This window comes from Sorex fumeus, unplaced genomic scaffold, assembly GCF_029834395.1.
Source record: "Sorex fumeus unplaced genomic scaffold, SorFum_2.1 ptg000007l, whole genome shotgun sequence".
Classification (NCBI taxonomy): Eukaryota; Metazoa; Chordata; class Mammalia; order Eulipotyphla; family Soricidae; genus Sorex; species Sorex fumeus.
The window spans coordinates 48663060-48678288 of record NW_026606064.1 but is presented as its reverse complement, the minus strand read 5'-3'; the positions used below and the strand labels follow the sequence as shown (position 1 = coordinate 48678288).

The window sequence follows — 15229 nt, the reverse complement described above, 5'->3', positions numbered from 1 at the left end:
GTGCAACTATGAATTTACTGCATATTTCGAGTTTCCACATTCAAGTGTCTCTAGAAAAGGAAAGCACTTTTGTTGAGTAGAGAAACTGTTCCTCCTTTGGATCTGTCCATCCTAACCTCTCAAAACAACAAAAACCCAAAACTCAAAACCCAAACAAACCGCAAACCAAACCAAAACCAAAACCTGAAGACTAAAAGGACGACAAAAAAATTAAAAGAAAAGGAAAAGAAAACCAAAATAGTATGAAATTAGTTTTTATTAACCTGAAAATAAAGGCTTAACATTTCTCCAAAATTAAAACTAATGGTGGAACACAAGGGAAAAAAACTGAAAACAACCGAAACCACCACTGCCCAACTTCACGTCTATTGTCAGTTGCACCTACCAGGGTCACAGCTGGCAGGAAAAAAAAAACCCCGAACCACCCCCACCCCCAAAACCCAACTTGGAGAGCTGGGCAATCATTGAACATGTGATCGTGTGACAGTGTCAAACCCCTGGAAGGAGACTTGAGTTGCTTGTCTGTCCCCTCCGCTGCCTGGCTGGAGTCTCCCCTGGGGAGAGGCCGCATGGAGGCCCAGGCGAGTCTGTGTCACACAGGCTGCGGCTCTGTTCACCACAGGGACGTCTTATAATTGAATTTCAGCTTCAGTAGATACTTCAAATTTACCTGAGCGATATCGTAGATGATGTACCTGGAGGGGGGAGCTGGTCAAGGAGCAAACAGGTGTTTCACCCAGGTATGTCCCCGGTACGGGGAGGACTCCTCAGGGAAGCCCCACACCACAAGCACCCACATGGGGAGTCAGTCTCCCGCCTCCAGCAGGCTGCAGCCACTCAGGTTACCCTGGTGACAGCAGAGTCTCACAAGCTTGCCCCAGGCCAACTGAGAAGCAGCAACTATGGTTCTGAAGGGTGAGCGGGGGCCTTGGCAGGCTGAGGCCCTGTTTTGCTCAGAGAAGTTGGGAGCACGGGCTTGGGATTCCTGTCTGTTAAGCACATGGGCCTGCTTCTGCTGGCCCCTCTGGGGCCCAGCCTGGCTAGAAAGATTAACCAAGGAGCCTGCCTGGGGCCTGCCAAGCAGGCATAAGATAGGCACTAATTGGGGGTGCTGCTGGCCAAGTCCCTGTCCACAGACAGCTGGGCCCAGCCACCTCAGATGTGTAGGGATTTCTGGGCTCTGGCGATTTGAGGGCACCCCACTTTCCCAGGTGAGTGAAGCTGTGTCAAGTTGGGAAGGGCAGCAGGGGGCCCATCCCAGCATCCCCCATATCCCCCGCCACGTGAAAGGATACTCATTATACAGAAGGCAGGTGTCGTTAACACCAGAGGAAACGCCGGAACCCAGGGGCACCTCGACCCCGTCCATGGTAATACTGGCCGAAGGATCAGGGGTTGTTTTGCCCAAACCTGCAATGCAGAAGGCAACAGAGATGAACTGTGAGAACAGCAGCCAGAATGTTCCATGCTGGTGTGGTCGTTTTGATGTGTTCATTTAAGAGGCATGGGCATCCCATAATTCTTCCTAATTAATAGAGTGGGTTGTATACAATCAAGTTCCCAGGGTCTTGGCGTTAACTAATCTTAACAAAAATAGCCAGCAACCGCCCCCTGACAACCCGGAGTCGCTACACAGAACCCCAGAGCAGGCACGCTGAGCAGGCAGCTGGAGGCCCTCAATTATTCATCGCCTGGCGCCAGCTCCTGTCCTCCAAGATGCTCCGGGACCCTGGTGCCACAACGGGTCCCTCAAGTGAAGCATGGTGACTCTCTCACAGCTGACCTTTGCAGTATTGGTCAGTCAGAGCCAAATAATTTTAACTGACTTATATAGGGGAGCTGTTCCCGGTTTGATACAAGGGTGGGGAGGGGGATGTTCACACGATGCCTGGGAATGAACCTGGGCCTCCTGCATGCAAAGCATGTGCGCCAGACTCTCTGGCTTTCCCAAACTGCCTTTTAAATACACCTCCAGGCATTGGAGTGGTAGTAGAGTGGGGAGGGTGCTTGTCTTGCATGTGGCTGACCTGGGTTCAATCCCTGGCACCACCTATGGTTCCCCAAGCACTGCTAGGTGTGACCCTCCCCCCAAAACCCAAAGATGTAAACAAAGGTAAATATGCCTCAAGCTGTTGAAGACTTAAGCAGGGAAGTTGGGATGCCTTGCGGGGGGTTGGGGGGGGGGCAGAACTGGGGCGTGCCTACCTTTGACACTGTGCTTGCCCTTGGGTAACTTGCTGATGTGCAAAGAGTGCTTCAGCTCATACCTGTTCGAGAGAGGACAGTCGGAGGGGGCCTGTAAGGAGCTGTGGCCTGCCTGCTGCCCTGGAACTTTCTGTCCAGCCTACCCACTCCCGACATCACTACACCCTGCTCTGAGGTGCTCAGCAGGAAGGATCAAGCAGGATGCAGGATTCAGGCTGGAACGATGAGTGCGCCTGAGCGGGGCAGGGAACTGGCGAAGTTTTCAACTCCATGGAAGCACTAACGGGACACTTAATGGGGCAGGAGGGCTCGGGGCCTCTGGGAAGGGCAATGTCCAGGCGGGCGGCTTTCCTGCCTTGGGACTGGGAAGGCCTTCCCAACAGGAACTGGTGGCGTGTTCAAGGCTGTCTCCCAGCCAAGGGGTGCCTCCTCCCTCCCACCCGCACCCTGCCTGTCGCCCAGCTCCACAGCCAACTCACATATTTCCAAGGGCGACTTCTCCCAGCAGGATCAAACCGACGGGGTCTCCCTGAGACGTGTGGCAGTAGTTAGCGCTCTTGGAGACCATGTCAGCGAAATAGATTCCTTTACCGAACATGTAGCCTGTCTGGAAGAGAAAGGACCAGTGAAAACCTCCTCCCAGACGCCTCAGCCATACCACGTCCAATGTCCCACTTCCGCTCCTGGGTGTGAGCATATGGCCTGAGTGCCTGCCTGGATAGGCCCTGTAGATCCTGCTGGGCTGCAGGAGGCAACAATTTCTCTGGACCCTCCTTCTCAGAACCGAGGGAGGTGGGGGGCAAACCTCACAGAGCGGCCGTGAAGATGAAATATGTCAACCAATCACATCTCAGGCTGGAGCCTGGCACAGGGATGGGTCCAACCCTTGCACAGGTTGGCTGCTGTTCTATTTTCTTCAAAAGTCGAGAGGGGAAGTCACTGGGGGGTATCTGCTGTCCCTGGGCTTCTTCCCTGCTACAAGTGTCCATGAGAGGGCTTTTGCAAGACCTGCCTCTCTCAGCAGGAGTCCTGCCGCCTGGCCGGGGTATCACTCAGGCATCAGCACATTTCTCAAGAGGGAGACAGGGATGTCCCTGGCGGTCAGCTGGGGGGGGGGGGGGGGTGGCAAGGGAGGGGCCAAGTCTAAACACAGCTTGGCCTATGGCCTGGACGCTTGGCTTTTGTTCCAGAGGCCGCATGCTTAGTGGGGCCACAGGCGCCCCCATCCCACTGGCCCAGGGAGCCATGGAGGGGGAACATGGCCCTAGGCTAGGCACCTACCACAGGGGCTTCCGGCGGGGCAATCCGCAGACCCTGCGACAGGATGCCCGCGAAGTTGGTGGTCCTGGAACCGTGCCACAGCAGCTTCCGGTTATGAAGCTGCTTGAAGGGCTTGTAGCGCTGGTTCTCACCTTCCCGCTCGATCTTGAATATCTGGGGTGAGATGTGGGACACAAGTGAGAGAGGAGCGAGGCTACCGGGGACTCTTGTCGCCCGAAAGATCTGACCAGAGGGCTGGAGAGGGCACATGGCTCAAGGTGCTTGGGTTGCAGGTGGCCGACCTGGGTTCCGTCCCCAAGCAGAGGGCGGAGGAAGCCTTGAGCACTGCTGGGTGTGACCCAGAGGGAAAATAAAAGGCAGCTCTGACTAGAAATGAGAGGTGGCGTGCTGTCCACACTGCTTCAAGCTAAAGGTCGGTGTGTACACGCGGGGGGTGAGATTAGGATGGGAGGGGTATGGCTCAGCCAGGACAGAATGTGACACCATGGGTCCCAGGAATACCCCACTCAAAACAGGGGCTCAGAGGACCATATAGGGTGCCAGGCATCAAACCTGGATCAGGTGTGTGCAAGGTGTTTAAATGCCTTACCAGGGGGGTGTTCACTCTGGCCCCGTAACACTCTAATTCTCACACCAGCTTTAGGGGTTAGGAATTGGAGCTGTGAGGTAGCACAGTGGTTAGGGAGTGTGCCGAGCATGCACCTAACCCAGGTCTGAATCCCAGCCACACTCGGTCTCCCAAGCGTTGCAGGGCACAGCCCTGGCGGCCCTAGGGCCCCCATGGTGGTCCCGGTACCTTGGTACCACAGGATGCAAGCAATAGCTCATCACTGGTGGGGCCCTGGGCCTTCTGAGCACTGGTTGGGAGCCCCTATCCCACACCAAATTTAAGGAAAAAGGCAGTTGGAAAGATAGTATAGGGATAAGTCATGTGCCTTGCATTTGCCAGCCCCAGTTCAATCTCTGGCACTGCCTATGGTCCCCCGAGCACCACCAGGAATGATCCTCGAGCACTGCTGGGTGTACCTCTCATCAAAAATAAAAAGAGCCACCCCCAAACGTAGCGTTACTAGTTTTTCCCCTCAGTAAACAAAAGAGTCACTTCCTCAGGTTATTTAAAGCCAAGCAAAAGGTTCTTTGGCCCTCTCCTGCCGCTGGCCCAGGCTGGAGGAAAGCACTGGGGGGAGGGGGAGGAGGGGGAGCACCGAGGCAGGAGAAGACTCACATCCAGGACTTCCAGGTCATAGGCATTGTGCGTGGTCGCGTGTGTGTTCTTGACGTACGCCCTGATGGTCTGGGCTTCCTCAGAGTCTTTATCCACCACCTAGAAGGCAGGTATTGGGCATTAGCGCAGCACCCTGGCCTCATGGGTGCCTGGGACAACCCTGTGGTCCAGCACAAAAAGCCTGGGCCAGGGGTCACTCTCCCGGACTGCACCACTGCCGGTGTGCCCAGAGCTTTCGGCTGAGCTGCCTCCACCCCGTCACACAGGTCACGTGATTCAACGCGAAAGCAACACAACTGTGTCCTAGCTGAGGCTAGGCTGTTCTTGTTTTCATGATCATATCTGAAGTTTAATCCAGGAATTCTGGTCTTTCTCACTGCTTCAAAATGAAAAGGGGAGCTGGAGTGGTAGCACAGAGGGGAGGGCATTTGCCTTGCATGTGGCCAACCCGGGTTTGATTCCCAGTATCTCATATGGTACCCCGAGCACTGCCAGGAGTAATTCCTGAGTGCAGAGCCAGGAGTTAAGCCCTGAACATCGCTGGGTGTGACCCAAAAAGCAAAATGAAAAGGCTTCAGGAGCTGGAGAGACAGTCTAGTGGGCAAGGTGCTGGTTTAGCATGTGGCTGGCCTGGGTCCGACCCAAGGCACCACAGATGGTCCCTGAGCACCAGGGAGCACAGTCAGAAGTGATCCCTGAGCACTGAGTGGGGGGTGTGGCACAAAACAAAACAAACCAAACCAAAGGCTTCAGATTATCAGAGAAAACCTCCATCAAAAAATAACGTCATAAAGGAGATGTGCCCGCAGTCACGCAGGTGACACTGGGTGTTCTGTACCGTCTGGGCCCCACATGTGCTCTGAGGTGACCAAGGGGCAAAGGCTCTGTGGAGCAAGTTAAGCCCTGCGCAGCAGGGAGCACTGAGGACCCTCTCCCGGCAGCAGTGAGCAGGATGCCAATGTGGCCACGGCTGGGGCTGGGCACTGGGCATATATATCCCCACCACTGAGGGGGGACGCCAGTGGCCAGCACACCTGTACTGTCATCACATGAATCCCCAAACACAGAAATGGTCTCAAAGAGGCTGGAGTGATAGCACAGTAAGTAGGGTGCTTGCTTTACCCATGGCTGACCCAGGTTCCGTTATCTCCAGCATCCCATATGGTCCTCCTGAGCACTGCTAGAACTTCCTGAGCACTAACCTAAGAGTAACCCGAATATCGCTGGGTGTGGCCCCCAAAACAAAATAATACAAACAAAAAACCCAAGATATCCCAGGTAAAGGAGAACTTTCTCTAGGAGCCCTTCCCAGCCAATCCTGCTGCCTTCCGAGGCCCTGGTGAGGAAGTCTGCCAGGCACACACACAACTGCTCCAAGAGTGGCCAGCGATCCGCCCGAACAGACTCTTCAGGAGAGCCAAAGCACGGCCAACCTTGGGGAAACCATGTTCTGAGTTGTGGGGTTCAGACCACGTAGGGCAGGGAGGGGCCCTGTCACCTTGATGTCAGTTTTAAGCTTCTCGTAGTTGATGTCAATGGGGTCCTTGTCCGTGTCATCAGAGCTGGCCCGGAGCAGGCTGTAGGCTACCTCGATGTCCAGTAGGTTGTCCAGCATTTCCACCTTGGCCTGGGGGAGGCGAGAAAAACCAGCGCTAGGAGCCCGGCCGAGGGGAATGGAGATCCAGTCCCAGAAAAGAATGTGCTCTAGAAAGGGGCACTCCAGAGGGTTGGGGCAGCCTGGCCCCTGTGCTCCACGACCAACACAGCCGAAGCTTCCTGGGATGCCAAGAAGGCATCTCCTCCTGTGGGAAAAGTGCTGGAGGGGACATGGTGACAGTGGGTAAAGTGTCCTGCACACGCAGTCTTGTCACTGGCCTCCCGCTGAGGCAGGAGGGTTGGGAGGCGTAGCACAGGTAGGGAGAAGCATCACTCTGCCCTTAGTCCGAAACCCCACCGCAAAGTAAGGGCACGGGGACAGAGACGGCCCAGGGACTAAGGTGAGGGCAGTGCACGAGGCCAACCCTGGCTGGATCTCTGGCATTGCAAATGGCCGCCCGAGCTCCGTTGCTGGAAGTGATTCCTGAGAGCCAAGGGATGAGGTAAAAAAACCCAAAACACGGGCTGAAAGGCAGCCCCTCAGGACCAGCCCCTGTTCAGTGGGGTTAGAATGGGGACGGACCGTCCCTGAAGACCGGCCGCGCAGCCCTGAGCCCCCACCACTCTTCCTTGGTGCTACCTGCACACTGTCCGCGTTGTTCAGGAGAGGCGGCTTCTTCATGCCGAAGTCATGGGGGATGAGGGTGTAGAAGCGATTGGAGAGGTCCAGGATCTGGGAGTCGCTGCTCCCCTGGGACACAGCCTGCGTGAGGGACCACAAGAACCCAGGCTGAGCCCCTGGCAGGTGGGGGCTGGTGCCCACTCAAGCCAGGAGCCGCCAAGGCTAGACCTTCTTGCTGGGGTCACAGCCCCGGGCTGGGTGGGATCCCCAGCCTTCACACCTCACAGCGCTCTGGGACTGCCCATAGGACATGTCATGTGTACAGAGAGCAATACTAATTCGGGACGTGGGGACCCCTCAGCCCTGGGCGAAGGGTCATGGAAACATCTGGGGGTGGTAGTAGGTGGGCTTGTGGGTTTAGATATAAAACACGCCCAGGCTTTTCAGGTTTGAAAATCTGTCCCAAGGAGGAGGGGAAGGAACCCAGTGATCTAAGATCCGGCTTGCCCCTTACACTTGCAACCTCCCACTTACAGCAGAGAATTCCTCCAGTTGGAGGCCCAGGGAGCTGGCGAGAGAAACATTGAGTGGGCAGCAGGGCCACAGGGCTCAGATGCAGCCCAGCCATGGCATGGAGGAGTGTGAGGGGGCAGGGTGGCCCAGCCACTGTGTGAGGGGGCGGGGTACCGCAGGCCTGAACTCACAGCAGCTGGGTAAGCTGCAGCCTGCTCTGTGCAGGGGCAGCTCTTCCAGCCCCCACCCCCCACCCCCCACGGGAGGCAGCACTGAGGCAGGGGACCTCCGGCTGAGCAGAACCCAGTGGGGCCCAGGTGGGCAGGCCCTCTTTCCAGGGCAGGCCTACATGAGCTTGGGGGTTCTTCTGTGTGTTCCCTAGCAAATCTGTCCCCACCACCACAATACAAGGGGAACTCTCTTTGGGCTCTGGGAAGAGGTTGAAGAGATTGACGACAAGCAAAGGTAACACTCAGCTCCTATTCGATAACTTCCCTGTAACACAGAACAAGCCTTGCTCGGTTCTGAAGGACACACTTGGGGGAGGATAACCCGTCTTCACTCTGCAGCAACCAGGCTGGTTTACCAGGGCTGTGCCCACCTCAGCCTCCCCTGCCCCACTCACCTGCTGGATCTCACTGAGGATGGAGTACGCAGCCTGGATCTGCCTTTTGCTCAGCTTCCCCAAGGGCATCTTCTGAAGGTCAATCTGAGGAGACAGGGCAGGTTTTTGCTTTCGGGGCGCCATGCGGCAGCCGGGGGCCAAAGGGCAGGATCTCTCTCAAACCTCAACTCCTAAGAGCTTCAAGATTCATTACCACAACTGCTCACATCACCTTGGGAACCAATACCTGGAAGTCGACAGGTTATGGAGAGAAAAGGGCGAGAGGGAGGTGTAGGCAGATGGCCTGGGCACCAGTTACTGGCTAAAGAGGCCTTCACCTTCAGCCTAACTGCCCCTCTGGAAAACGGGGTTCCTTCTTCAAAAGACCCTGACCCCTGCGATCAATCCAGCCTGGGATGCTGCCGAGGTGCTGAACCACCACTGGACCAGCTGATCCCATATTCCAGATTCCAGGCCCAGTGTCCAGTGATCCAGTGAGATACTGAGTGAGGCATAGGCAGAACAGCCAAGAAGGAAGCAGCGACTCCTAACACTCACCCAAATGGGCTACGTGGCCTCTCTTAGTGGGAGCAACTTTTTGGGTGGCTAAAACAGTAAGTGGGGGACGGCTGTAATAATGAGCCTACAGCTGTGCCCCTATTCCCAGGCTCTCAACACTAGAACACCCTCCATGTGAGGGGATCCCTGAGTCGCAGGGAGAGTCAAACAGCTTAGACGGGGGTCTGGTAAGAGAGCAGCTATGTAACTGATCTCGAGCCAAGGAAACCCACCAGAGTGAAGAACTTTGCCCAGACTTCAAGAAAGCGCCCTGAGGACCTTGGGGTTGATCCCTGGCACCACAGGGTACCCAGAGCAAAGCCTGGTGCAGCTCTGAGCACTGGTGGGGGTGTTTCCCAAACAACAAGCCAAGTAGAAAGTGGCTGTGGGAACCACCGGGATGGTCTGATCAGGGAAGCTGATGCAGACAGGACCAGGGAAACCCAGATCCCCTCGAAGCCACCATGGATGGGTTGCAAGTGACTTGAGGCTGCTCTCTAGCAAGACACGAGACATCAGATTGGTCTCGGTCCTGTGCCCAAGGATGACAGGGCTCTAGAGGAAGAGGCTGCCACTCAGGCATGTCCCCTGCTGGGAGCCTCTAAAAGGACATGAAGGGGGGCACACAGGAAGGGAGGCAGCTTTCTGGTAAAGGGTGGGGTGGGAATGACCGAGGCCCACCCAGTTCTCTCCCTTCTCACTACTTGTTCTCAGGACCCTGTGACTAGGGAAGGAAGTGGCAGCAAGGTATTTGTCAGCTGGAGCACCTGTCAGCAGGTGCACCTAGAGCACCTGCTACACACCCTCCCTCCCTTACCCTGCAGCAAGGACAGGGCTCGCCTGTCCAACACCCAGCTGCCTCCCACCCATGGTGGGCACAATTTTACCAGTTGCACTGAAGCTCTCCGTGGTTCTTTTGCTGGAAGAACCAAGCCCTGTCTGGCTCACCTGATGGGACAATAAATAACCATGTACATAGGTTACCAAGGCCACAGGAGGGGAGCCTGGAGCCTAGGGCCAGCACCCAGCCACAGGAATCAGAGGCTGGGAGAGACCAGCAGCCCAGCATGGCCTCAGCCTGAAGTGCAGGTCACCAGAACCCCACCATGCCCTGGGAAAAGCGAGCCCTGGCTCATGCAATGACCTCGTACTCCACCATGGCCTTCTTCATGCTCTCTATGTCAAAGATCATCTGAATGAGCTTCTGCACTGGCTCGGGCAGCTTCGACTTGGTACCAGTATTCACGGTTAGCTTCTTCACCGCCTCCTCATCCTTTGGGGGGAAAAGAAGGTCGTTATGAGGAGCAAGTGAAGCACCTGAGCCAAGAGGTGGTGGCTTGTGAAGGGTTCAGCTGCAGACAGTGTGGACACAGGATGGGGCTGAGTGTCAAAATGATTTGTGCTGGGGCTGGAGCGATAGCACAGCATGTAGGCAATTGCCTTGCACATGGTTGACCCGGGTTCGATTCCCAACATCCCATATGGTCCCCTGAGCACCGCCAGGAGTAATTCTTGAGTGCAGAGCCAGGAGGAACCCTTGTGCATCGCCGGGTGGAACCCAAAAAGCAAGCAAGCAAACACACAAACAAAAACCAAAATGATTTATGCGGTGGCTATAAGAGGTTGCGTGTCAGCACCTCAAGTGCACCCCAAGAAGGAATCTGGGTGGCTGCCGTTTTCTTCTCCAGGTGCCGTGGCGCCATCCAGCTCCAAGAACGAGCCCTCCCACCCTGGTTGGCTGACATATCCTGCCAGGCAAGCCTGCCCAGTGCCCACTCAAGTCCAATCTGGATGTGCTGGGCAGCGTGGAAGGCAGGCCTTGGCCCCTGGGGCCGCTTTCTCTGGCACTGGCTCAGCCCAGGGCTGGCGCAAAGCTGTGCGTATGTACTGCCTTCTCTCTGGTCCCAAGGCTCAGCCAACCAGCCTCATCACCTTTCAAGTGCTGCTTACTGAAAAGCACCACTACCCCGCAACACGCAGAACCCTGAGACCATCCTGCTCTGAAATTTTCATAACTCTGCTCAGATTAATTTTATGTTTTTGCTTTTGGCCATACTTAGCAGTGTTCAGGGCATACTCCTGGTTAGGGCTCAGGGAACCATATGGGGTACCAGGGATCGAACCTGGGTTCGACACATGCAAGGCAAGTGCCTTACCTGCTGAATTCTTGCTCGGCCCCCTCAGTTTGGATTTGAGCCCCACCTATGGACAGACATCCCAGTCGATCCAGCAGCATCCAACGATGGACCGAACATCGGATCGTAAGGATTTCTATTTGTTTTAGGAGCAAGAAACTGGCACAGAGCTCGGACCCCTGCCCATGTGTGTGGCTTCTCCAAGCTGCCAGCTCTCAAGGGCTGAAACATGGAATGAGAAATTTGGCCCTTCGGGGGCCAAAAATTAAGCCTCTGGAGTGACAGCAAGTAGGGCATTTGCCTTGCACGTGGCTGACCCAGGTTTGATCCCTGGCATCCCATACAGCCCCAGAGTCTTCCAGGGGTGATTATTTGAGCACCACTGGGTATACTCCTCACCCCCCCCTAACAAAACAAAAGCCTCCAGCTGGAATGTATCAATCACCCTTGTGATTAGGAGAGCATCTTTAAAACTGGAGTCTTTCTCCCACACCCTGCTGTGCTCAGGGCTTACTCTGGGCTCACTCTTGGTGGGGCTCGACATACAGGGTGCCAGGGATGGAATCCGGGTCAACCACATGTAAGGCAAGCACCCTACCCATCAGCTCCAAGATTTTATGAGATGTTTGTCTCTAACTGTGACTCCTTTCTTTTACTGGGACTCTCCTACCTCTGTATGGGAACCACTCCTCGCCCCCCTCCCACCCTTCCCTCCCCTCAACACACACACACACACACACTACATATATATATATATATATATATATATATATATATATATATATATATCTCTCCAAGGTTGGGATAGAACTTGGGGCCAAAAAAAGCTGAGATCTTAAAAACATAAACGGCCAGCAACAATTAAACCAGGAAAAAAAGAAATAGTTTAGGGTTTTCTAGACACAGAGGCCAACATGAATAAAAACAGAATAGGAAACTGTCAACTGTCATCACCTTGCTCTATACTTTGAGTATAGATCGACCTCTTATTTCAAATTTCTTGCTTTACCCATTCTATTTTGATGTGCTGATTAACTGTTCTCAAATGTCTCTGTCAATTTAAAACAACTTGTGTTAGGAATGAGAACAGGGCAATGTTATATTGAGTAACAGGCCAGCATGTATGCTCACTCAGGGCTGCCCAAGTGACCCTCAATTTTTAAGTCTGTGTTTGTGGCCTTCTCCTTGAGTGACCCCTGCTGGACAGAGGCCAAAGGTGGCAATCCAACTAGTATCAGACACCTCTGGAGACATCTATATTCTCTTGTGAATGTGTTACCCTTTCTCTCTACTTATAATTTCTTTAGTTGAAAAACCAAACAAGACAGGGCTGAAGAGACAGTACAGCAGGAAGGGCACTTGCCTTGTAGGCAGCCAACCCAGGTTTGATCCTGGTACCATGTACAGTCCCCCTCTGCCAGAGTGAGTCTTCAGTGTAGAGCCAGGAGTTAGCACTAAACATCCCCGGATGTGGCCCCAAAGCAAAAACAAAACAAAACCAAAAAACACACAAACCCCCCCCAAAATGATCATGTGGGGAGAACTGGCCAGGGAGGGCCAAGTTCCCATTTCCCCTCTGGAAGCTGTGTGCCAGCAATTCTTTTAAAATTTGGTATCACTTTGCCAGGAAAGCTTTCTGATCCTGGTTTCTAAATTTTTATTTTTGGGTAGGTGTTAGGAAAAACACTTAAAAAAAAAGATATTAAAAGTACAGAGAAAAGGTAACATAATCCCTGGTGATGCTCAGGGATTACTCCTGGCTCTGCGCTAAAGAGTCTGTCTGGGCAGTGCTTGGGGACCACTTACAGGATACTTGGGATTGAACCTGGGTGAGCCATGTGCAAGGCAAGCACCTCACCTGCTGTCCTCTTTCCAGCCCATCCTGTTTTATTTTTTTAAGCAAATGTTTGGATTTCACCGGGGCACCCCAGATGGAGCAGGTGCAGTCTCCTCATCTACTCCAAATGGAATCCTGGTGACTAAGAGCTTCCACAAGCAAGGCCCAGGTATGCAGGTTCCAGGACTGAATCTCCAGACTGCATGGCGGCAGAAGGCAGAGGACCCGGGCTGTCCCTCTCCGGGCACAATTTATGTCTGGGGACCATCTTAGCGCACCAAGAGCCCTGGCCCAGAGACTCCCAATTGAATCCCAAAATGGACTAGTACCATACAGAGATGTCTCTAGAACCCAACTATTTACAATTTAGAAATTTACATTTATAATTGTGGCTGTGCAAGCTCTCATGATACTCAAAATGAGCTTATCTAGTGTCTGCCCCTGGCAGGTAGGCCTGAATGGTGGTGGGTGGGAAATTTCGAGTAAAACATAATGCCTTAGAGAGAGAGTATTGGGGAAATTATCTGCAATAGAGGCAGGGTGGAGACTGGGATGCTGGGGGGGGGGGGGGATACTGGGGATATTGGTGTTGGAAAATGTGCATTGGTGGAGAGATGGGTGTTCTATCATTGTATGGCTGAATCTCAAAAATAAAAGCTTTGTAACACTCTCACGGTGAAACAAGCAAGAGAAAAATGCAATGTGGAATTCCTGTCCAATTCAATCAGCTTAATCAACGGCTGAACAAATAGCAGTACTCCTACATTATTAAAAAAATGTGTTTAGATAGGTACAGCTGGTAGGTTGTTTGCCTTGCACATGGTCAACTCAGGCACCCCATATGGTCCCCTGAGCTGGGCCAGGTGTGATCCCTTAGTGCAGAACCAGGGGTAAGCCCTAAAGCACTGCCAGGTGTGCCCCAACACCAACACCCTCCCCCCCCCCCCCCCCCCCCCCCACACACACCAAAAACAGAATGAATGAGCTGCCCCTCCTCTTACCTGACCATAGTCAATCTCCAGAGGGTAGAACTTTTTGGGATACTTTTTGAAGTCTTTGGAATGCCAGCTGTTCCCAGTTTTCTCTTCATATATATTTATAAAATGTTCAAGGGCATCCTTCTTGGATGACATCTCCTCCAGTTTGTTGCTGCCAATCACGGTGCCCACACGGCCCCAGGACCTGAATATCCAGTACCTGTGGAGCAGAGGGCAGCAGCGGGTATCAGTACCACTGTTCACCTGAGTGAGCAACTCAGAAAAGCTGCAACGAACAGAGAACAACAGGGGACCACGCCACCACCAGGGACCCTCCTACTCAGGCCTTCTATTCAAGCAAAAGTTCTAAGTTTTAAAAGGAATTAAAGCCCTTTCAAATCGTGTTGCAAAGAGGAGCCTGAGCGAGAGCACAGCGGGTAAGACATTCGCCTTGCACACAGCAGATAGAATTCTATCCCTGGCACCTGGAATATGGTCCCCCAATCCAACCAGGAGTGATCCCTGAGTGCAGAGCCAGGAGTAAGCCCTGAGCACCGCTGCATGTGACCCAAAGCCAAAAACAAACAAAATGCCAAAGAACAGGATTTGACTGCCAAGTTTAAGGAGCACTTGGGGAGGTGGGGGGAGGGAGGGGGGATCGGGGGTGTTTGGCATTGCAGGCTCTGACCTCTATACAGTCATATACCAAGCGTTATCTGGGAGTCAGTGCTCAAGGTGACCCATCACAGATCTATTCTAAAAATAACCAAGTGCTTTGGGCCCAGACCAGAGGCCAAAATGCAACAAGACACACTGTGGTTGAGGGACAGGACAAGTCACCTGCAGCCCCATCATGTCCATCCCTACCAATCAAGGGCAATGAGTCACACGTGCTGTGCTTGCCATTAATTTTTCTTTTTTTTGTAGGAGTACTGCTATTTATTCAGCCACTGATTAGCTGATTGAATTGTGCATGAACTCCACCTTACTTTTTTTTTCTTTTTCCATTTTTTATAATTTTATTTGTTGAATCACCGTGAGAGCAGTTACAAAGCTTTTGGGTCTAAGTCTCAGTCATACAATGAAACACCCGTACCTTCACCAGTGCCCATTCTCCACCACCAAAAATCCCAGTATACCCCCATCCCACACCCTCCCCCTGCCTGTGGGGCAGATGATTTCTACATTACTCTCTCTCTACTTTGATCACATTCACTATTTCGACACCAGACCCACCATTATTTAAGATTTTACCCCAACACTCAGATCTGCTGAAAAGGCAACAACAGACAATTTGTGTTCTATTGCTGGTTATGAATAACATATGATGTCGTGTGGCTGCAGTAGGGCCATGTGGTTTTGAAGTTCTGAAATTTTAACACTTAAATCTGGAGGGATTTCTGCCAAAAGTCACTGGGTTTAGAGATCTGCTCCTGAGTCTCTGGGATCATGGCCGTTGAGCAGCTTGATGAGGAGCCAAAGAGGCCATTCGTGGGCGATGACTTGGGGGTCTCATTGGGGTGGGGAAGACAGGCCCGGCTCCACCTCCCCCCCCCCCATCGCGTGAGACCCAACAAGTTTCGTCACTGCGGGCCCAAGCCTGACTGCCCAATGGCCTCTGGAGGATGACAGCCACCAAGTCGCCAAGAGGGAGCAGGCGGAGGGACAGCACCCAT

General features: G+C 53.4%; 1 protein-coding gene across 1 annotated transcript in view; it reads right to left on the bottom strand.

Moving 5' to 3' along the window:
- Positions 1 to 238: 238 nt before the first annotated feature.
- The window catches only part of PARP1 (poly(ADP-ribose) polymerase 1), a 38326-nt gene continuing 23335 nt past the window's right edge, over positions 239 to 15229 (bottom strand). Inside the window, exons 13-23 of the mRNA XM_056134382.1 lie at positions 13578 to 13773; positions 9749 to 9877; positions 8068 to 8151; positions 6948 to 7070; positions 6210 to 6338; positions 4712 to 4810; positions 3487 to 3639; positions 2685 to 2812; positions 2206 to 2267; positions 1296 to 1410; positions 239 to 695 (exon numbers count right to left, since the gene is read on the bottom strand). Coding sequence (XP_055990357.1) covers positions 614 to 695; positions 1296 to 1410; positions 2206 to 2267; positions 2685 to 2812; positions 3487 to 3639; positions 4712 to 4810; positions 6210 to 6338; positions 6948 to 7070; positions 8068 to 8151; positions 9749 to 9877; positions 13578 to 13773 — 1300 coding nt within the window. The 3' untranslated portion in view covers positions 239 to 613. The remainder of the gene's footprint in view (positions 696 to 1295; positions 1411 to 2205; positions 2268 to 2684; positions 2813 to 3486; positions 3640 to 4711; positions 4811 to 6209; positions 6339 to 6947; positions 7071 to 8067; positions 8152 to 9748; positions 9878 to 13577; positions 13774 to 15229) is intronic.